At 39.2% G+C, this 24,506-nt stretch overlaps 1 protein-coding gene across 2 annotated transcripts; it reads right to left on the bottom strand.

Annotated features, from left to right (window-relative positions):
* Positions 1–7,443: 7,443 nt before the first annotated feature.
* Positions 7,444–22,080, bottom strand: LOC131245164 (histone-lysine N-methyltransferase ATX5-like). 2 transcript variants are annotated; one of them, XM_058244432.1, is made up of 21 exons: positions 20,648–22,080; positions 17,904–18,035; positions 17,699–17,767; positions 17,539–17,607; positions 17,368–17,459; positions 17,107–17,199; positions 16,715–16,850; positions 16,390–16,477; positions 16,163–16,262; positions 15,904–16,028; positions 15,646–15,791; positions 15,319–15,423; positions 14,904–15,004; positions 13,453–13,663; positions 12,160–12,246; positions 12,000–12,065; positions 11,811–11,900; positions 10,195–10,281; positions 8,852–8,926; positions 8,614–8,714; positions 7,444–7,813 (listed from the first exon to the last, which is right to left on the bottom strand). In XM_058244432.1, exons 1-21 carry the CDS (start codon positions 21,593–21,595, stop codon positions 7,723–7,725), a joined length of 3,012 nt encoding a protein of 1,003 aa, XP_058100415.1. In that variant the 5' UTR covers positions 21,596–22,080; the 3' UTR covers positions 7,444–7,722. The 2 variants fall into 2 exon arrangements, with proteins under 2 accessions (XP_058100415.1, XP_058100416.1); XM_058244433.1 differs by having other exon boundaries at positions 14,904–14,968; positions 20,648–22,076.
* Positions 22,081–24,506: the final 2,426 nt, after the last annotated feature.

The following is a 24,506-nucleotide window of genomic DNA, read 5'->3' on the forward strand; positions in this document are numbered from 1 at the left end:
CCCTGTAAGCAGACCGACCCTGGTGGATGAGTTTCCATCTCAAGTGCTGTGTTGGCATGTGCGTGCACGCGATTATGATTGCAACCCACTCTAGCAGGTATATAGCCTTTGCCTTTCTCATTCAGGACGCCATGTTTTCTAATTTTTAAAAAAAAAAAAAAAACAGAAGGAATGCGGTAGCTCAATGGAAAGCGTCCTTTGCCTCAGCCATTGGGCGTATAGGTCAGAGCACATCTGACTCAGCTCTCATGAAATCAACGGTCTGAAATAAATTGTGGGACCCATCAACTAAAATGGTTTGATTGCTCCATGGGTGCTGGATACGTACGATTAAAATACCCTTATGTTTTCGGTGCTTTATATTATTCTTTGCTTTTACTATTAAAAACTATATATAAATAAAAGAAAAATGACTACAGTAATATGTTTGGAACCTCGTGCTTTTTGTTAAGATCAGAGGCGTCGACTAGTCAGTTAATGCACACGCCACTAAATATGCCAGCGTGGCAGACAGCTGCAGTATCCAAGCCATAAGTCAGAAGATTACCATCATTTAGATCTTCTATCTCAGAAATCAGGTCGATCCATTGGTTGGATGGATCACTATTAACTAAATAAATGAACAGTCTTCGCAAGAAGGCAAAAAAAAGAGGGCGAAAGCTTTAAAGGGTTTTTGTTTTTTTTTTTTTCCAGACCATTTTTTCTCTATTGAGTACGCCAGTAACATCTACACGGCGAGGTTGACCTGACAGAGGGCTTGGGTGTTTCATTTTTCTGTTACATCTAGTTGTACGATAGTGTTACGTCCGACTAGTGCCAAAATGTCAGCTTACCAAGTGTGTACCAAAAGATGGACCACCGCTAATCTAGTCTGTATGGCCCACATGAAGAGCGGACGTTCGACTGGCTTGTGTTTTGACTAGAGGTGGAGCCTGTCTGAAGGAGGACTCTACAATTGGGAGATTGATAAGAGCGTCTCTTTGGAGAACACAGGGCCTTGTTGGGAGCCTTAGAGGCAAATTCTGAATTCGAATCACATAATGAGAAACGGATGCAAACAAAGTACATATAAGAACACATGATTTTATGTGGAAAATTCTTGTGAGAAGAAATCATAACATAAAACAATAAACAAATCCACTATGAAAATGAAAGTTTAAGTGATAGAATCACTTATAATACGAGAACTCTCAATTTTTCCCTTCCAAGCCCTAGAATTGACTTGTTCTATCATAATTCCATATTACACTCATATATATAATGCTGTACTTAGAATGGTAAACAAATCATGCAATTACGTAAAACCTCACGCATCTTCAATTTAATATGGATCGAACTCATCATGTTTGTTCAATGGAATATACTTGAAAGTGTCTAAAGAGTTAATATGAATTTTGTTGATTGCTTAAACCAACATCAATTGCCGCTGATTTCACTGTTTCCTAGTGTTCATTCTTACGGAACAATTAATCCTCATTAAACCTGACATCACGCCTTATCGTGATCTTTTGTGTAATCTAATTATACAACATGTTTTACACTATTATTATAGCTCATAAAGGTATACTTTTCTGTCATGTGATCTATGTTATCTTTCTTTACTGACGATAAATAAAAATAAGCGTCACAACCAAATACTCGTAGCCCTGATTACTCCACTTTTCTTTTAAAATTTTATTACTAATCAATATATACAAAGACTGATTCATTAAGTAATAAGTTATATTGCTGACGTCAATTCATTTCTCATTGCTTAACCCAACACTGCTTAAAATATTATAGAGAGCTTGATTCATTCATTTCGCGACATTATTCTTTTTCATTGTATGCATTGAAATCTCCACTTTGTTTACAAATTAAAAACATCCAAACAACAGAGCCGTGTAAAAGAACCATACCTTTCCTTAAAAGTTCATCCGTGTCGAATTAGCATAGAGATGGACACAAGAAAGGTAATGGCTAGATTTTCGCGTGGGCTTTATTTTTGAAAAACTAACCCACGCGTCTTGGCGCGACAGTACGGGTGAACCAACATATCATGCTGTGACGTGTCTGTAGAGCGCTTCGTCCTGTTCTATTTCCCGTTAGTCAGAGTTGGACGAAATGTGGTAAAGCCATCTCTCTGCCTAACACGTGTCAAGTTGTCAAATCTAAATTGTCCAACTACACGGGCTCACTCGTATTTTTAAGTGCTCAAGGGCATGTTTGATTTTACTAGGTAAATGTAAATGTAGTGGAAATGGGAAATAATTATTTCCCCGTATATTACCTTCATCGTGACCTATGATGATTTGACTCTTGCTTTTTAACTCAAAAAATCAAGGAGGCTGCCAAATATTAGGGGGGCCCACTATGATGGATATGGATTATCCACACCGTCAATCCATCATGCCAACTGAATTTTGGACATAGGCCAAAAAATGAAGCAGATTCAAGTGAACCATACCATGGTAAAAATGTAATCGAACACTTATCGTTAAAAACTTACTGAGGCTACTGTATACTTTGGTGTCGGACACTTGAATGTTAGATTTTTTTCGTTTTTCAGCAAATGCCTCAAAATGTTAGGGTAAAATAGATGGACGATGCATATATGCCATATACATGATGGTGGGGCCTACAAATTTATGCAGTCATTTTTAACCGTTTTTTAAAGCAGGAATACCTTGGCATTTTCAAACAAGTGAAATTTTAATAATGAGGTATTTATAGGGTATTTACCCTGCATTTGGAGAATCAAACAGGCCTTTAAAGCATGAGCATGAGGGCTTGTTTGACTTTCGAGATGCAGAGTAAATACCCCATTATTACAATTTCACCTGTTTGAAAATGCCAGGTATTCTTGCTTTCAAAAACAGTCCAAAATGACTGGGTACATTTGTGAGCCCCACCGCCATGTAAATGACATATCGGCATCGTCCATCCGTTTTACCCCAACATTTTAAGGCATGAACCGTAAAAATAAGAAAAATCCAACATTCAATTGTCCCACACCAAAACAAATGGTGGCCCCAAGAAGTTTTTCACGGTAAGTGTTTGATTACATTTTTACTGTGGTGTGGTCCACTTGAACTTTAAATCTGCCTCATTTTTTGGCTTCTGTCCTAAATTCAGGTGGCATGATGGATGGACAGTGTGGATAATCCACATACATCATGGTAGGCCTCCCTAATATTTGGCAGCCTCCCCCATTTTTGGGTTGGAAAAAGCAATAGCCAAGGTAATAATTATTGCCCATTTCCATTGCATTTACATTTACCCAGGAAAATCAAACACGCCCTAAGGTTGACCGTTAGCTCTTTTTCTTTTCTACCGTAGATTTGAAGGCCACAGTGTAGGCGGCTAGGATCATCTTATTTGTGGCTCGCCACGTGTAACGTAGCAATCCTGATTGAAAGAAATTCGCCACATGTAATGTAACGTAGCAATATTGCTCGGACCGGAAAACTCTACAATGACGTAGCGTGCATAACGCCCAGCTCTCTGGAGTCAGGCCGTTTCACCTGGAAGCGAGATGTGGGTGGGACCCTGACCATAGGGCCCACCTCGATGTATGCATTCTATATCCACGCCGTCCATCTTTTTCTCAAGATTATTTTAGGGCATGGTCCCAAAAATAAAGCAGATACAAATCTCAGGTGGACCACACCACAGGTAACAGTGGTCCTCGACTTGGCTGGGCCCCCACCCTTATAGCTGATTCAGGGGTCCCATCCAAGTCGCGTCAGTTTCACCTCGGTAGCGACTTCGAGCGTCAGTTTATTGACCGTTGGATTAAACAGGTAATCGAGATTAACCGGCTGGACAGAAAAATAAATAAATCATATCGAGAAATGTTCGAGTGCTGTCAAATTATATTAATTTGATAATCCACTGGATTGATCTAAACTGACCATTAAGTCTATAACACATTTCAAGGGCTACCATGCAAAAGTGAGACTGATCTGAAGATCGAATCCATCCAAAATTCGGGCTTACTTTTTGTAGCCATCCTTTTTCCCAAATCATGGATGGGATGGTCAGGTTGCTAATAGAATTGAATATTTACAATCATAAGTAATCCGTGATGCGAGGCTATTAAATAGACGGATAAAATTGTTTGGTTAGACCTATTTTTGACAAATGATCATGACCGTCCATATTTGAGGCCATTGATTAGATAGTTCGTCTAGATCGGAGTAACTTTACAGCATAAGCTCTATTGTAGCCTACTGCAATCGCGGTTAGAAATCCATTCATTCATTCAGTTCACCTCTCACGTTAGGACAGAGCCTAAAAATGGGTCATATCCAAAACTCAAGTGGGTCAGAACACAATGCGAACGGGAATGATGGGCCGTCAATTCCCAACGTTTCCAGTGTCATGCCCCACTTGAGTTTTGGATCTGCATTGTTTTTGGACTCATATACTAATATGAGCTGATGAAACTGCTGGACAGAGTGGATGCTCTCATAGAAATTTTGGTGGGCCCCACGTAGCTTTTGCCTTCGGGAACTCCATATAGGTGTGGTCCGGTTGAGATTTTTATCCGATTGATATTTGTATCTTTACTCAACCCGGTTGAGCTAAACGTGAATAACGTGTCCGTGGAAAGATAAAATTCCATGGTGACCTCACACAAACTTATAGTGGGCTTCCTATACCCATTCTTCTCCTTGGTTTGGCCCACCAGAGTTGTGGATGTGGCTAATTTATGTCACTGAGGTCCTCGAATCAAGGATAAAACCTGATGGATAGAGTGGATTGAAAACATGTGTTGGAGAGTATTCACCAAACCTCTGTGGACCCAACCTTATTATATGTAAAATCCACTCTATGGGCCCACCATATTGTATATGTAAAATCCAGTCCGTCCACCAGGTGAGAACCCCTGTTTCACCGTATATATAAAGTGTCAGCACCACAAAACTTAGATGGGCCATACAAATTGGAAGAATGAGTAGTTGGGCCTAAAACTTGTATGTTCATGCAGTGTGGCCCGTCTGAGTTTTGGATCAACCTGATTTTCATATTTAACACTTGATTAAGGGATGTAATGAAAGATATCACACAATGGTAGCCACACATATAAACCTACGGTTAGGGTCCTATCCCCATTGTTCCAAGAAAGCGACTGAGTAAACTTTGTGGGGCCCACCGTGAAGTATGTCTTATCCATGCTGTCCATCTATTTTAGCAGCCCATTTTAGGGTGTGGGTCCAAAATTTGAAGCATATACAAAGCTCAAGTGGATCTTATCACAGGAAACAGTGGGTATAATGATATCCACGGTTGAAACCTTTTTAATAATGTGATGTCGTTCATAAGGTCATACAGACATATGGACGAATGGAAAACACAAATATCAGCCTGATCCAAAGCTTCTGTGGCCCTAATAAGTTTTCTAAGGGTAAGAGTTCAATTCCCACTATTTCATGCGGTGTTTTCCACTTGAGCTTTCGATATGCCCTAAAATGAGCCGCTAAAACGGATGGACGGCGTGGATAAGACACATTTATCATGGTGAGCCCCACACTGTACTCAATACACTATGGTATACCGAGTTACTCGTTACGCAATCCGCGTCGGTGTGGGCCTGCGCAGGAGAGAGCAGGACTTGGCTGGGAACATGTAACCAGCGATGTGGGTGGGACCCTGACTGTAGGGCCCACCTCGATGTATGCTTTGTATATCCACGCCGTCCATCTGTTTTTCCCCCTTATTTTAGGTCATGGTCCCATAAATCAAGCAGATACAAATTTCAGTTGGACCACACCACGGGAAACAGTAGTTATTGACCATTAAAATCCTTCAAAAGTTTTGGATATGCTTGAAAGATATCACGGCCACTTTTTCTTGTGGTGCGGTTCACCTGAAATTTGTATCTGCTTGATTTTTGGGACCATGCCCTAAAATAAGCTGGAAAAATGGGTGGACGGCGTGGATATACAAAGCATACATGGAGGTGGCCCTTCGGTCAGGGTCCTAACAGATCTCTGGTTCCAGGGTCGCACTCGCAGCCAAGTCTCTCGCTTTAGGAGAGAGAAGAAGAAACGTGAACGAGAAGGAATGTTGTCATCGAGAGAGATATGGGAATTTTTTATTTTTTTTATTTTTTCAAGACAATAAAATAAAAAGTTTTTAATTTATTTATTTTTAATTATCTTTTTACTTTTTTGTCTTAACCGATTTTAGAGTTGCACTGAGATTAGGAAAATATCGTGATAATATCACAAGAACTACATTAACTCGAAAAATAGTAATTATTCAAAAACTTTGTTATGCAAAATATATTGTAATATTTTCATCTTCAGCGAGATTTTCCCAATAATATACTGAGAAAAAACTCAAAATTTGAAAATCTCCTTATAAATTTCCGGACGTAGAGATTGCCGCGAACGAGATTTGTCAGCGTGCTTTGGAGATCACCATCTTGAAATCCACTCGCGTGCGCCCCACTAATGGAAACAATGTAAAATTGCACCTAAACCTTTTTAAGTTGATGCGTTGTAGCAGCTTAAGTTTTCAAACAGGCTGATTTTTGTTTTGTATCTTCTCGTCATCCTTGTGATGAATGGGAATGACTCCATGGCGGCACCACACAAACATATGGTGGGCATCCCATCTCCATTTTATTCTCGAGTATGGCCCACCTGAGTTGTATATATCGGTTATTTTGGCTCCATGTCCCAAGTATCGAGTGCACCTGATGGACAGAGGGATTTCATATATGCAACATGGTGGGATCCCAAAGAGCATGAGAGTGTTTTACGCCCGCTTTGTGAAACAGGTATTGTAGACTATTGTTGTCTGTCAAAGGAGGCATTCATTCCCCAACCAAATGCCATTTTGAGTCAAAAACCCATTAGGTTGGTTTTCATCAAGTTGACCCGCAAAATTTGTGGAGATGAATACTTTTTGCAGATGTTGCATCAAAAACATGCCTTTTACAGATCCGGACACCATCTGGTAGGGGTGGCAACCCGTTAGGTTGAGCTCAGCCCAAGCCCCAAGCCCCTTTACCAAAGGAGCAAGGGGTTATTGCCTGAACCCAACCCGTTTCCATTACCCCGTGGCCCAAACCAACTTAAAATTCATTGAGACCAAGCCCAATCATAGTCCAGCCAGCAGCCAGGCTCGACAGACTAGGTCCAGTTGCAATTTAGGCAGATGGGGAGAACTTCCAGATGCGCCCCGCTATTAAAGGCCCCAAAAGAAACTAGCCACTCTCCTCAAACGATCAGAGGAAATTAAAATTGAAAAATCAAAAGAAAAAAGAAAAAGAAAAAGAAAAGGAGGTACAAATAAAAAGGCCGGAAGGGTGCCACTTTTTATACCTCTGACTGCTGGCGTACATCCATCTTTCCTACATTTTTGTTATAAGGTGGTAGAAAGTGAGTGATAATGGCCTTTCCTACTGATATACAATAATAATAATAATAATATATAAAGATTTTATGTAAAGATGGGTTTTCCATATGTATATGGCTTTGAATTAAATTAAAATCTGTGTTTGAGGCTAGTCGTTCATGCTCACATACAATTTACATGATTGCCAAAACAAAAACAAATAAAAACAAAAAACAAAAAAATTTTACATGATTGCCACCACCAGGGCTGTCTGCATTCCCGTGCTTTCTTTAGCACATAGTGAAAGAAATCATGAACTCAGTGAAAAACAGCAAATTTCACAAGATATAAGAATAGCCACATACTATGGAAAATATGGCAATTTACAAAGACCTAATTCATGAATTTCCTGCAGTTTGGAGATTTACAGAGGCAGGGAACTTTGTAGTCATCAGATTCGTCAGGATCAAATAAGTAGTCATACCTGTTAGCACCGAAAAGGCAACACTGAATAAGTAATAACGTAAGCATTAGTGGATTATGCATCTCTAATGTAATGACCGTGGTCTTTTGACTCGCTGAATCAGAACGACTCGTTGGGTCCTGAGTTAAGAGTCATGACTCAGCTAATTAACCCTCTATTCTCAAAACCGACTCATGTTGTTGAACTGGATCAGACTTGTTGAAGTTGAAACCGAATCCGAGTTGTCAATCCCAAGGTTTAAAGCAACGCCTGAAACCAGCATGCATCACCTGATGCAAGCCGTTCTGTCCATTGACATATACGGTTCACCAGAACCTTGTTTTTTATGTAACAAAACGGATTTTCAATCCTTGCCCAAGACATGGTAGTGATAAGAGCACAGTTACTTCACATGCATGTGTTGGTGCACACATCATGTGACAGGTCCACTTCCACAAACACAAACTACTAAATTTCGATTGTTACAGTGAAGGAGAAAAAAGACATTCACTTGTTAATTTGTTCCCAGCCACTCCCAGATGTGAGAACAGTGGGAACAGCTTGTGTGAACCCATGAACATCCAACTGAAAATAGTTGATTCACATCATTTGCGCCAGTGGTAGCCTATGGGACCATCTAATTTCGTGATCCAGCTAGTGCAATTCTACTAGGTTTAACTAGGGTCTGGGTTGATTTAGACACGTGCCTGCAGATCAATGGTCAGGTTTGGTGACTAATTTGGGTCGTCCGTGCCTAAAGAAAACCAAATCCAAAACTAGACTGGTTCGAAAAACAGAGAGATGGTTTAAGTAGTATTTACGTTAGCTCATCACCAGCAGAAACATTTGTCTTAGCAATAAGCACAATCCTGCTCTCTTCACCACCCACGCTCATGATCCGTGCATAGCAGTTAGGCATGCACTGTGACAACAGCCATTAGATTTTCAGAATCAAGGTCTAGCAAAAGCAAAGAAATCAGAAAGTGCAGCTGCAAGCATCAAAATTTCTTGGAGGCAATGTCTGGCAAAAAGTGTCCAACTTGAAATGTAATTGCTTACAGAGTGGTTGATTAAGCGTGCGATGTTCCCCTTATCTGTAGCATCAATCACTACCTCTTCACTGATCTTAAACAGCTGCAGCATAAAATTTTCTCTGTTAGGAATGAAAACATGACGAAAGAGTCCATTTGGAAGCAGGAATTCTACCAAATTCAGTAAATTTCGCAGACAGATTTTTATAAATATAAACATCAGCATCACCTTGAAACACAACATGATAACATATACTGCAGAAACCAATGATCATCTTTGGATAGAATCAGCAGCTCTTGCATGTATTCAAATAAGTTAGATTTCAGCCATTTCAGTTACAAAGGTGTCACAAAAATCTGCTCGAGACTGCTACGACATATCACGAGCAAGGTATTCTGTATCGGTAATGGTGGCCGTAACGGTCACCACCATTACCGATACGGGGGCGTAACGACCGTTACGACCCCCGTAACGGTTGAAAATTTTCTTTTGCCCGAAAAATTCTGAAAAATTATCTAGAAAATCAAGAATAATGTAAATATTTCGAATATGTATTCATTTTTTGTTTTGAACATGCTTATGGTGGTGTAACGGTCCACTCTTTGGTGAGAGTGTTGTATCGGGCTGTCTAGTAAATTGTTTAATATGATTATGTCTCTAATGTTTACACATCACAATCAAGCATTAGAACTAGAAATAAGAAAAAAGGCATAAATATTGCTTTTTATTTTTATTTTTAAAAAAGGCCCTCGCAGATTCTATTCACTCAAATCACTTCAATCCACAATTTTAATATTAAAACCCATAGTAAGAGTGGTCAAAATCTGTTGTAAAATGATATAAGAGAGTTTTTGGAATGAGAAAAGTGAAAAGAAGGAGAAAAATGAATTTAAATAGAAAAAAAAAACAGTAATTGTTGTTCAACCGTTATGGGAGTGACGGTCATTATGCCCTGTAACGACCGTTACGGCCACCGTAACGGCTGATACGGTCTCAAAAAACTAACTGCCACTTTTCACCCCCGTATTGCGTAACGGTCATGGCCGTTACCTATATGTATCGGCCTTTACGCACGTATCGTAACGGATACGAAACACCTTGATCACGAGTGACTATAATTTCCTTAATTTTTCAATATCAACTTTAGAGTAGTATATTTTCCTTCTCATAATGCGATTGAAATGCGCTCTTAATGTTCAAGAAGTGCCTGAGCACAACACAGTGCTTCAAAGCTCAACTGTAGTGGGTCAGCAGTTCTTAAAAAAATTATACAAACATTCAGCTTGGGATATACCTTCTCAGATCTAGCAACAACACCCTAAACAGTCTAATAAGAGAACTCTGAAAAGAAGTAGAGAGATGAGACTCACATAGCAATCTTTGCCTTCCAACCGGTAACGTGCCTCTCTCAGATCAGCAACACTGCGCCTAACCTGTTCACCACGATACTCAACAACCTGCAAACATGAAACAGGTGTTGTATTGCCTCATATTTGAGAGGAAAGGGTTCTACATCCATTTCTGAGAAGCAAAATAGGAACACTTTTGATAAAAGCATTATGTCCTCATTTAGAGGCATCTATACCAGAAAATCAGAGTAATTCTACTATAGATTACATGGATCAAGTACTAATGATACTTGCTGGAGCAAGTCCTAACTGCACGTGGATTGAAAGTATTTAGTAGTTTTATGACTAGTAGATTAGTCTTGAGACTCAAGGCAAAGAATTCCCTCCTCTACACGCAGATTGAAAATGTGCATAGCATGCACATAAAGATTAGCAAGACCATTTATTGATAATAGATTACCAATAGGCTTTGGTTCATGGGAGCTCATGGACTCCTAATTATTTCCTGGTTTTGCCAGTTGACTGATGGCTTCAGAAGAATATCATAACCTCAATATATCTAAGTGAATGTGTGTTTGTATTGATAAATAATCAAAAAGGTCACATCCACCCACCTGTTGCAGTGCAGAACTGTTTGCAAAGCGACCAGCTGCATAGCTAATGTCTTTCTCAATATCTAAATAGTGCTGTGATTACGCTGCATAGCTAATGTCTTTCTCAATATCTAAATAGTGCTGTGATTACGAAACGAGTTGATACATTTTCATATTTTCCGATATGGTAAGAGTTAACATATCACCTTACAAAGCAAATTATAAAATGCTGTAATCCGGGTTGGCCAAAGACCACGTTAACAGTATATGTTGATATGTCATGGATTACTGGTTTTCAGGCTTTCAGCAAGTAACCAATCTGATTAGAAAAAAGAAAGAGCAGTGTGTTGAGAGGAAAAGCTTCCGCCTGCATGAGATTGTACTCCACTGTGTAATATATTCAGAATTACTGGAACACCATACACATTACATCAATTTACTGAGGGGAGAACTGCATTCACTAGGCATATCATGGATTTGGCAAAAACCCAAGGATATCTTATTCCTTTTGCACCAAATTTATCACGCAGAAGTGGCTGCCTCAGTTGATTACAGTTTGACACCATGAACCATCTTTGCATGAAAGTGCTAATGGATACACCCCTCTAGTCCATCAAATCTGAATGCACTCGACCTTAAACAAATACAACAGTATCTTATGTCTTGAAATTTCTACAGATTTTTCACCAGCATGGTGAGAGGTAGATTATCGTTTCAATAGATTAGGATACTGTGCATATTGTATGTATAGTACCAGTCTATCTATCATTATATTCACATGGGATATGTGTGTTCAATATTTTTTATTTGTAAATATATTGCACATATTTTTTAAATTAATATAATTTACTAATTAAATAATGAAAATACTATACATTAATTAAACTTTTCCACGATGTTTAAACCTGAGACAGTGAAGCTTGACAACCCATGTCAAACAAATTATGCTTAACCTTCTTGAATGACATATGAAATGTTCAAAAACAAAAAACTTCCAGGCCAAATAATGTTTAATTTCACTGATTTGGACAAGAAAATGAGTACCATCTCTCCTTCTTGAATGGCCCTACGAGCGAAGAGGCCCCATCCATGTATTCCAGATCTACCGACGCAAACCCGCCTTAGTTCAGTTAACTGGGGGCACGTGAGGCACAAAAAAAAACACAGTAATGAGAAAAAATTAATCACAGAAGTGTGAATAACTGAGCTCAATAACAAGGACATGTAGGTTGCCTGTAAGAATCGAAGGCGTTCCTTGTATGTATAAAAAAATCTAGGATCCTTTTCTTCCTGGCATTCCTGTAACAATAATGTGTATCATCACTTCTCAGTTTCCCAAGCTCTCGTATGGAAGAAAAACTAGAAAACTAGAATGATAAGAACAAGAAATTACCCTGAATGAATTCAAACATTCAATTTCATCTGAAGAATGATGAGAAGAACCTGCAACCATATGTGCAATCGCCTCTCCTCCCATTTTCTAGCAAGTGGAGAAATAAAAATAAGAAAAAATAGAGAAGCCTGAATGCTGATAAAATTGAAAGAAAATATTAATCATAGCCTTGTTCCAGCTATCTGAGCCAGCTTTACAAGTTCTTGTTTAAACAGGAATTCTCATGATTGCCTGAGGAAGTTCAAAATCAGCAATCCACCTGACATTGACAGTCCTTTACCGTGCTGGGGATTGGCTGTCGCATTTACTACCAAGTGGATTTAAAAATTACAGAGTTACAAAAACAAAAGGAGAACTGAATGCCTTTATAGGGTACAAGATAGTAACTGGAGCAAGAATGAAACTTTGAACATTCTGTTTGTTTTCTAAACAGATGGTGTCTGGACAGAGTTCTGATTCCTAAATAGATGGGTGTACCAAAACATATGAACGTTTAGGGAATAGAATGCAATGAAGAAACTTATTTAGCGTTTGAAAATAATTGTGAAAAGTACAGCTCCAAACTTTTCAATTGCTCATAATTGAAAATCACTAAGAGCTTGGTAATTTATTGAATCTTGCAGTCTCCTGAATACAGCAGCATTCTTTATTTCATTAGAATAAATATTCTTTGTCGAAAAATCTTAGAAATGAAAATACATTTTGTATGTATTTTTCCAATACCTTACTCCACAAGAAACAAAAGATATATTGAACAAAAAAAAAAAAAAGAGAGAGATGAGAGCAAAGTATGCAAGCAAGCATACTCTAACAAAGTATGCAAGCAAGCATTTCTTTCAAATATTCATTTCCATCCATTTGCCAGATCTCATTTTCCAATTAAAATTAAAACTGTCAAAACACACATTGTGAACCATCCAACTCAATAATGTAAAACTGCCCTCACTTCCCATTAAAACAGACCACCCTGTGAAGTCATGAGGACATTGTCATGTCAAGGAAGCTCCACGATATCAAACCAAGGGAAGACCTTTTTGCCAATTTCACAAATGCAGGGCATTTGATGCTTTTCCCCTAATCTAGGTGAGTACTACGGTTTCTTTTCAAGTTAAAGCTGTTCTTAAGCTTGACAACAGGGGCAAACTTAGCATGTAAAAATTTACATTGATATATAAAGGCAGCAAGACCCACAACCAACCTCCGCTTAAAGAAATAAAAATGATAAGCTAGCAATATTCCAGCAAATGGAAACTTTTTTGGCTTACGTGTAAAAAATATTTATAAATAATGTACCTTATTTTTGTATTTTTGAAAGGTCTGGCACCTTGCAGCAGAGGATGACTCAAGCTGATCAGTTTCTATGATTGAATCCCATGGAACCTCTGTTCTGTTGGTCGAAACCAACCTTGAACCAGTCCGCTTGTCCTTACTTTGGAGCAAACTTCTGGCAGAGTATACCCCCTCAGGGGTTTTTATAACTAAAATATTATCTGGATTTGGAGCCCTGCACAGAGACAAAATCATGGAACCAGAAACCAAGGAAATATGATATTCACATATTTTAAATTTTCTTTTGAACTGCATATACATGCATACATCCATACATGCATGCATGTATGTATGTATGTCATGCAAGCATGCATGCATGCATGCATATTCAATTTTGACAAGATTTAAAGCAAATGCATATATTACAACCCCAAAGCTTAAGTTTTAAAAAACCAGTAGTTTCCACCACATGGTTTGTTCTATTATTTTTGTATCACCGCAAGGATCTACATTTCAGGCATGTTCAATGCCACTTAAGTGTTTTTGGGCAATTTTAATTCCCAAAATCACTTAAACGAGCATTAAATGCATTTGATTACTGTCCATATTAATTGCTTATTAAAAAGGACATTGCGACAATAGAGTTTTTTCCTTGAGTAACTTGGAGATGTTTCCAATTGGACAGACCTCAATTGAGGGAAACAGAACATGTGTAATGCCTATGTGCATACAGCACAAATGTCAGAGATCCAGACCATTCATTACATAGGGAGCACTTTGAACATGCCATATACCAAAAATCATGGTAGCACACTCATCAAGTGAGCCACACATGTACACTGAATCTAAACTGCTGGACTTCTTCTGATGGCCCATTTTCTTAGACTAGTTTGATGTGCCTGATCAGCAGACCATTATTTGTGGTCCGTGGCATGCTCACTGTGCTCCCTGCCTCATGAATGATCTATAATTCTGAACGGGCATGTCGTGCTCCCAATCTCTAACACATATTCCATCCCTACACATGTAAGGGAATTTATTTAATACTCTGGCAGGGGTTATCACATTTGATTGCAGGTACTCAAAGTTGCACACATTGCATACATCAACTATGGAACCCACCGTCGCTAAGTCACACCCTCAAAATCAGATTGGTTGAACAATCCTAATCTCTAATATGTGGACACTTTTTTGTTGAAAGGGTGAGTTGTTTTTTTTTCATGCGTGTTACAAACATGTTTATTTTTGCATAATCAACTATGAATAAACAATTTAAGGAAATTTTTATTGTTAATCAATTATGCACTTCTTAGAAGCAACACCTAGTCCTTCATCTTCCTAAAGGCAAGGATTTAATGCATGGCATGTATAGAGTGGTCACTAAGAAAGATCACAAACTCATGCATGCACACATGTGGAGCCATCCCAACATAGAGAGAGAGGGAAGGAGGGGGGGAGAGAGGATGAAATCTTACATGTGATAAGAGCAATATGAAACCATCTTTATAATCTGTCTCCCATTTTTCTCCGAGCATTGCAACTGCCATTTGACAAGTATAGCATAAAATCCAACTGTCTATAAGCAAAAATAAAAATCAGCAAACTAGACTTAGGAAATTGGGACTTCCATGGGTTCAGGGTCATTTAGGAGTGAGACTGTATACATTTTGAAGCTGAAGAAGAAAATACTGGATTTTGAAAAAGGTTTTCAAAATTATACTGCCTTTAGAAAAAAAAAATTATTTGTTGCTTTAGTGGTTAGGTTGCTTGGTTTTGACCCATAGGACCAGAGTTCAAGTCGTTTTCAGTGCATTTTTTAAATTTACCACTGTAAAATAATGGAAATCCTCTCATTTTCATCATAAATTGGCCACTGTTTCTGTAACCTACCTCCATGTGGTATCCAGCCCTTGATGCACACATTGCATGATAATAAGTAGAACACTTGCAGCATTGTGTGCAGGAACCATGCATCTGCTTACAGATAACACAAACCTAAATATCCATGGAAAACAAACCATCAACTAAATTGGACTTAGAGAAGAACTGACAAATCAGACTACAGTTAAAAACAGATATTGATCTTCAAGTAAAATCTGAAACAATTGAGTGTTGGAGCTACATTCTGTTGTAGTCAAGAGCCACTATTATAAAGAGGGATAAGAAGACTGAAAGTTATGTTACACTAATCCAACTCCAACTGTAAGATGTATCAACCTTTACAAAAGAGTTTGAGGGAATTTTCAAAATTCCAACTGCAGGCTCCATCTTTTCGTCACTCAAGAAGGAAACTTCAGGTTGAAACCAAGCACACGTGACATGAACCCACAATGTTTCAACATCAGATGGCTTCAAAGCACCCCCTAAAGGAGAAACAGTTCAAATGAAGTAAGATTTGTCAGCATAAAAGCTGAAAAGCTTCAAACATGCCAGAATGAGATAGTGGCAACCCCACCACAAAACTTGAAAATATACCTTTGACAGGACAAAGACAACAGTCCTGCTGGACATCAGGTGTTTCACATGCTCTGCAAACCCAAGAAGTGTAATCACGTGTGCTTCTTGCTCCATAGCATTCCTGGTGAACAGCTATTTGACATCTGGAACAATTGCCAATAAATCAATAGTATATCTTGTAGTTATCCTGTATAACCTCCTAACGACCAATACATTTTTTTTCTTCAATCTGAAAACAAACTGAGTAGGCAAGGGTTCAACGGATGATGAGAAACACCTGTTGCAGATGATAATTTTATTGTAATCCCAATCTTCAACCCATCTGCATATCGCGCATCGTTCTGTTGTCCACTTAGCATAAACTGGATCATATTTCTCTGAGATGAAATTGCAATAACTGTCAGTTTATTCATTGGCATGAATTAAACTTGGATGAGTGTCAGTTTGAGGATGCACAGAAAACATCTCAACAGAGTTGGGAAAAAAAATGTAAAATAGGTGCACCTTGCAAGAAAGCAAGCAGCTTCTGCTTCCGTAGCTTTAGCTTAACAATACTTATCGAAACAAGACCATCCACACCATATTTTGAAATCTGGAGCATATGCAAAGTTACCAATAAGAAAATACATAGAATCAGCTGGCTCAGTCCTTATTAGGTAAGATACTAAAACAAAGTTTTTATTTATGAAAGAAGATTGCTTTTCTGATCATCAAGACAATTATCTTGATGATTTGAACAAAAAATGGGAGAATGAATTATTGTCATCTCAAAACCATGAGGGAAGCATGAGCATTATTAGAAAAATGAAGAATCTACTAAAGCACAAACCCATTGCTGCAGTGGTTGCATTGAACTTTTCACTTTAACAGTAACCTTCCAATTTTTCCATTTGGAACCCGTGTGCCGCTCCCAATCACTGAGTGTCCTTTTCTCTGCCCGGCAAGAACCACACCGACATACAACTCTAGAACAAACATGCAATAAATATTAATAAGTAAATGGAATACATCTCCAAATCAAAATGCAAAGCAGATGAATACAATTAGTATAACATTTGAAAAGCAAGGTATAACACTCAAGACTTAACTCAGACCAACGGGTCACAAATTAAGCAGACCCAAGGAAATCAATTTTAGCCAGGCAATTCTCCTTGCTAATCATGTACAAAAAGACAAAAGGGATTCATAGAACTTGGAAAAAAAGAAACATTTGAAGCTTACAAGTGGAGACTCGGAAAGTATGTGCCTTCCACACCAAAACACACAACAGTTATCTCGTTGGGTAGCACAAATGGCCCATTGTTGTTATTAGATCTGTTTTACAAGTTCAAACATCAATTAGTAAGAAATTAAATAAATAAATAAATAAGAACTTGAGAAGAACATCCAGCAAAGATATTGAATCCCACATATGCAGGCATCAACCAACTTCTGCCAAAAAAAAAAAAAAAAACAGAGATCAATAGAAGTCAACAGACATACTTAATTTGTGGCTGCCTCTTTTCAGTGTCTGATAGTTCAAAATTAAACTTCGCCTTGCAATCGGGGCAGAAATAATCAATGTTCTCCATATTCTGGGACATGAAAAGCTCAGTCAGTAAACATCACATTATAATGAACATGTCATGACATCAGCATTAAGTAAGTTCAAACCATGAAGACTTTGTTGCTAATCTTGTCACACTCTGCGTGAACCCAAAATTTACATCCATCACAGCGCACCTATTCCAGAGAGTGAGTCCCACTGTCATGTTCTATTCATGTGAAGAGAATAAAGAACAAAAAATTTCATCCAAAAAGCAGATTTTCTAACCCAATTCCCCCCATCAGAGTGATGCCAAATCTTCTTGCATATGCCACAAAATTGTTTAGATTTTAACAACTGCAATAACAGCATAGGTTGTGTAATTAACAACGGTGAACGGGCTCAAGCACGCAATTCGCAAATAACTTCAATGATAACAGTAGCATTCAAAATTTCCAATGAAAGTATCCTACATAAGCCACACCATACAAACCTTGGTGCAATGTTTACATAGTAATGGGCTTTCTGGAACAGATCTCTTTGTCTTCTTTGAACTTTTAACTTGCAGAGGCAAACCGCAGCTCTTACAGGGTTGTTCCAGTCTATTTTTCATCCTTCTTACATGCTGCACAGAAAACTAAAATTAATTTTTAAGCTTGGAGAAGCTGAACTTTCATGCACCCTGTGCAGAAAACTTTTCCCAGTCGAAAGAGAAACAACATTTTCCAGCAGAGAGAGAATCTCTACACAAGGTCCAATCTTCTAGAATCTACCAAAACTGTGTTAGTAAGCAATCGCCTTCAAATGACAAAGAACAAGAGGAGAGATAAACTAGCTGAAAAGTTGAATGTATAAGAATGATGATGAGTGAATATGATTGAGCTGACCACAATGTGTGACCTATGATAGGCAGACCTTTTTTTCCCTTTGTTTAGATAGATATCTTCGTAGGCAGACTACCTCACCATAGCTCACACAAATATGGCTTCTCAACAAGCACAGTGACCTGAGCATTGTATCCCAGAAGCAAGGCACAGGCTATGACAAATCAGTTGTATATAACAACCTAACTGAAAAAATACAAAGCCAACAGCAATAGTGCTTATTACCCCACACACCATATTTTACCAGCCTAAGACCTTATATTAGTTTTCTACCATGGCTAAGACCCTATATTAGTTTTCGACCATTTAAAAAATGGTGACAACTCTTAAAACGTACACATGGCATAGTTTTATTACGATCTAGACCATCCAAATCATTGACCCAACTATTGATGGAGCACAACCGAAAAATTGCACTGAAAGATATTATTTGCCATCTCATTTTCCCTTTGAATCTGGACCACTTGCTATTTTACTTTTCAATGATCCATTTGATAGCCACCATTTGTATGGTTAGGATTGCTTGTTCAGTGTGTGTTTAGACATATGCTCCATCTTAGATAGCCGAGATAGCTGTACGTCCGTGCTGCATGTAAGGAGGAAGATTCATCACCAATTTTTAAATGGTGCGAAACTAGCATAGGAGTCTCAACCCATTTTATCAGGGGGAATGATCCCGTGGAGTCAGACTCCATGGTAACTTCCCATGGAGTCAAGTTTTGGCGGGCACACATGGTATGCATAAGGTATCCAACCCATCCAACAAGTCTTCCCACCATGAAGATCCAATGCCCCAAAAATTAGGCTGATACAATCATCAGCTGGGCCACACCACATAAAACAATGGAAAGCCAAACAAAAACGTCTAAATTTTATGACTGGCCTGATTATTGAATCAGCCTGATTTTTCAGGCATCTGAACTTCATGATGATGCTGCCCTTTGGACGGGTTGTATGCCATATACACACACCTCAGTGGGCCCCACACAACTCAACTCCATGGTAAGCTACCAAAGAGTCAATTCCATGCAATCATTCCCCGTTTATCAGATACAAATATCATGCAACCATCAAAGACCGAATCATAAATAAATGTTTGAACCCCAGCTTTCCCAATATGCTGCTATAAACTCGAATACAGCTTTCGAATCCAGTCATACTGAGTCCTTAGAACAGGCCAACACAAGTCAATCACCTTCTGCCAATTCCTAACATTTTCTGGAATCCAAGTTCCCAATGTCCATGCCTTACCTGGCTATGACCTACTTCCATGTGATCAAAGATTAAGCCACCCACAAAATTCTGATTTTACGTTGCAAAGTTCTAATTAAATATGAAACAGCTCATATCATCTAGAACCAGTCAGAGAAAATCAAGGGGGGAAAAGGAGATAGTAGGAAACCGTTGTGTTTTTGAGGTGGCTTGCCTGATCCTGAAATTGGCATTCCTCATACTGGTTTGAACCAGTGGCCTCTTGGATCCCTCTAGGAACAGACTGATGAAAAGCCGTCTGCAAAACCTTGCTCCTGTCCTCCTCTGGCTGAGTCACCGGAAATCCATGCTCTTCTAAGAACGCCTCCTCAATAGCCATCCTAAAGTCCTTAGGTTTGCTCTTAAACAACTGGGTCTGCCCCTGGAACCTGACAACCCAGCATTTTACCAAAAATCCACCTAAAAAAAAAAAAGCTCTCCTGCTAATAATTCAAGTTCTACACAAATGAAACTTTAAAGAACAAACCTGTCTAAATAGTCTATGAATGGAAAGATCATCCCATGTTTCACCCAAGCATAGTCCTATTCATCACCAGTTACATACAATCAATGAAAAAGAAATAGATTCTGGGTTGCCGTAAAGCCAGGAAAAATTATAATTTGAAAAGGAGAATAAAAATAATTTTTTTTTTTTAAAAAAAAAAAATCATCAGTTGCACCATAAGTTATGTCCTTCCGCATCCCTAAACCGTACATGCAGCATACATGAATGAGATCTGAACCAATCTTTTGGTGGCTCCCAAGCACAAATGGGCCATTAACCAAAATAAATAAATTGATCACCACCCGACAGGTGGCAAACAGGCAGACTAACAGAGCAATATTTGCAGTGCACAGTGAATCATTGATCTGACTGTTAAGAACTTAAGATCATCTGATCAGCGCAACTTCTGTGGCCATGCCATGGTGGATCCCACAGGATGGATGGTTCTAATCAACATACACGTGCCACGTGTAAAGTGTAGGAACAAGCGAGGAAACAATTTCCATACATCCAGGTGCACCAAATTGTTCCCCTTATAACTACATATCACACACACAACACGAGAGAGAGAGAGAGAGAGATTGAAATGCATTTTACCCTTTCTTTTCCATTTCCGGAGTGTCCAAAGAACATGACACAAATAGCTCCAGCTACGCAGGAATTCAGAACCGTTTCAGGAGCCTGCAAGATGGGATCAATCACAACGGCAGGCCATGCTGGATACCTTTTCCCACATTTCGCCCACACAATGTCACCCAAAACAAACTCTTCCGGCCTATAGAAATCCTTTCTCCTCTCAACCGCTTCCTCTGGTAATCTTTCTACAGCCACCAAGCCAGTACCCTTCCGAGAATCATTGGCTCCTCCCAATGGCCGAGATTTCTCCTCTACATCCGCCGAACACTTGTTAATGGATGTGAGCGAACTACGTGAAGTCGAAATTCTCTTGAAACCCTCTTCTTCTTCTCCTTCTCCTTCTCTCTCGAGCTGTGCAGTGAAATTAGGGCTTTTGCAACTGAATTTCTCCTCATTGACCTGATTTCTACCACTATGGGTATCAATTTTCGGTTTCTTGCAGCTGAATTTCTCCTCTCCAAATTCTCCATCGGCATTTTCGGAATCAGAAACAGGGTTCATGGCTTTCGAATTTGACTTCTCCTTCTTCCAAGGATCAATGACGGAATCTCTTAATCGAGAAGGGAGTACCTGAACCCGCCCCCGTGCCGTCTTCACAAGAAGCGGATGCGGAGACCGCTTCGAATCGGACTCCACCTCAACGGAGCAGTTCGACGCTTCGGTGCACCACGAAGCCGCCGCACTGCTGAAATCCTCGCCATCCTCGCCGCCGACTCCCTGCCCCAACGATCCGGCAGAGGGGAGCGGAATTCCACGTGCCGCAGCATCACTGAGCAGATCGAGCGCGTGGCAGAACGAATACGCCGCCTTCTGTCTCTTCAGATTCTTCGGATTTTCATCTTCGGATTCTTCGAGCTTGCGTCGCTTCAGATCCCGCATTCCCAATTTCAGGTTCCGCTTCGTAATCATCTTCGGATATGTAAAGAATGTAAACCCTAATTCCACTCTCCAGTCAGGAGACAGAATTCAAAAAGAAGACGAAAGAGAAAAGAAAAGGAAAAACCTAAATTCTTGGAAGACCGGATTTCGAAATCCGACGGTTGGGAGATTAGGGATTTATTCCATCTCACGGAACTGCCTCTGAATTGAGAGAATTTTGTATACACGGGAGTTGAAGTGTATACACGTGTATTCTATTCGGCGCGAGGACTTCTCGTTGGGTTTTGGCTCCAAAATTCCGAGTCCGAATCTGAAAAGCGGGGAAACACTAAACAGAGGGAGAGAGATGGCGGTAATATACCGAAATATATTTGGAGAAAGGATATTTTACCTCAAAATTCCTCGGGAATGTAGATTTACCAGATAATCGTTCCCCAGTGAGCTCAAATTCGCGGAAAGGGATTCTCGAGCTCAAGAGTGGCTGCTGATAATTGCGGGGCCCACGTTGAGGCAATGGCAGATTGAATCATCAGATGATCTATACGCGAATCTGAATGGTTTTGGATGGTGTGTGTTGTTTGTTCTGATGTGGCCCATCTTATGGCTAGAACCTTTAGACATTTTGTTCTTCCGATCTTACTAACGCTATTTATCTGACGGGTTGGATGTCATACACAGACACCATGGGCCCCGCAATTCTCGTAAAAAACAAAACAAGGTTGATTTGGTAAATTCATCTGAACTACGGCAAATCCAGCCGTCGAGAGGCTCGGTTATCCTGTAAGAGTTTTGTTTTTTTTTTTTTGGCTCGTTATTACACCGACTGTTAGTTCACACTTCACTGTTAGCCACCCCCACTAGAGAATCGACGCCAATCCTGTAAGAGTTTTACTGAAAAATTACTCAACAATTCCTAGTTTTATTAAATAGTTGCTTGACTAATAAAAATCCCCCGGAGAGGCTTACCAAGTGATAAAACTTCCAAAATTTTGTATGCCATCCAAACCGTTTAATATATGCAATCCACCGTGATAATGAGATGAACTAAAAAATCTGAAGATCCAATCATAAGGTGGACCACGAAATAAAAACAATGCACACCATCAAAAAAAATATCCAAATTGATGGGTAGCTAATGGGTTCATTTGATCAGCCAGATTTTTGGTTTGTATGACACCATGGTGGGTGCCCATGTTGAACGGATTAGATGCCATGAACATGCCACCTGGGCCCCGCAGTTATCAACCTTACTACTTTTTTAAAGAAAGAAATAGAGGATACTTTAATAATTTCGGGAGGAAACGGATTGGCTACTCCCCCTGCCACCAGCCCCATGCTGGTGGTCGGTGCTCAGTCGGTGCTCTGTGGGCCCCATCATGATGTACATGTTTCATCCAGGCCGTCCATGTATTTTTCCAGATCATTTTATAGTATGAGAGAAAAAATGAGATATATCCCAATCTCAAGTGGACCACATTACAGGAAATAGTGTTGAATGAGCGTTGACCATTAAAAACCTTTTGGGGGTTATAAAAGTTTTGGATCAAGCTGATCTTTGTTTTTTCCCTTCATCTGGGCCTGTATGACCTAATCAACAGATTGGATGTCAAATAAACAGTACATTATTTTCCTGTGGTGTGGTCCACCTGATATTTTTATTCCTATAATATTTAAGATCAATCATAAAATGATATGTAAAAATGGATGAACGGAATGGATGAAACACATACATCATGGTGTGGCCCACGGAGCACCGACCACCAGCCATGGGGCTGGTTTCAGGGGGAGTAGCCAATCCGTTTCCGGAGGGGAAAGGCTTCGGAGCGGAGGATTGAATGACAAAAATACCCTCGTTACTTTTAACCTGGTGAAGTTGAGAATTGTGGGCGGCGCCGGTGGATGACATCCACCCCGTCCAACAAATGAAACCCACCACGATAATCAAAGAAACGAAAATTTTATAAGATACAATTATAAAGTGGGCTACACCAAAAATATATATGCACCACCCAAAAACATGCGAATTCATATACAGCCATTTGATGATTTAATCTTTCAGAATTTCAGTCCATTCGATCATCATATATACGGGTTTATATGTTTTACCCCTTCGATGTCATATACATGTCATATGGGCTTATATTTTCTTAATAATAATAATCAAGGCGTTGAGGTAATTGCTCTCCTCAAAAAGCGTCTCACTGCTCGGTTAAATGAAGAGGCTGGTGGAATTTTGCAGTAAAAATTTCTTTTCTTACAAATCTGTGTAAATTCTGATTTTACTAAAAAATTCTATTGCAACCTGAAATTCCATTCTTGCAGGTGGAATGACTGAAGTGCCCCACTTGTTTTATCCCTGAAAAGTGGTAAAATCAGGAATTGCGGGACCCACATGGTGTGTGATCGACATCCAACCCCTCTAACAGATGCATCCTACCTTGATGATTAGGTGAAACAAAAATCAGACCAATTGAACTATCACATGGACCACAAGTGGATTTGGATGTTTTTGGGTGGTGGACATGTTTTCAACACGTTGGCCCACCTGATGATTGTATCTACGTGAGTTTTTATTTCTGATCATCGTGCTGGATGCACTTGTTGGACGGGTAGGATGTGGTACATGTACCACTTGGCCCACAATTTTAAACTTCTTTTAAATTTTTTATTTTTTATTTTTTTAAAAGACAAAAGGTAAAAACAGGGCATTGTGGTATTGCATTTCAGCTATTTGAGCCATTGTGTTTGTGAAAATATGAAAAATGAGGAATTTTGTGATAAATTCTTACAAAATGAAAGAGGATTGATATACATCAATCCATTTTATTTGCAAACGTGGGAAATGGGTGCAAGCTAATAAGAGGGTGCAAACATCACTTTCCACTGTGAAATTTGAGAAATAGTGAGGGCTTGCTTGTTTTTGCCCTTTAGTAATAATTAA

This window comes from Magnolia sinica, chromosome 5, assembly GCF_029962835.1.
Source record: "Magnolia sinica isolate HGM2019 chromosome 5, MsV1, whole genome shotgun sequence".
Lineage (NCBI taxonomy): Eukaryota > Viridiplantae > Streptophyta > Magnoliopsida > Magnoliales > Magnoliaceae > Magnolia > Magnolia sinica.

Coding starts and splice junctions, on each gene's coding strand:
- LOC131245164 (XM_058244432.1), bottom strand. CDS start 21,595: ATGATTACGAAGCGGAACCTGAAATTGGGAATGCGGGATCTGAAGCGA. Junction 16,029..16,162: donor AAAATTATCATCTGCAACAG/GTGTTTCTCATC, acceptor CAATTGTTCCAG/ATGTCAAATAGCTGTTCACC. Junction 15,005..15,318: donor GGGCTGGATACCACATGGAG/GTAGGTTACAGA, acceptor TTTTGCTTATAG/ACAGTTGGATTTTATGCTAT.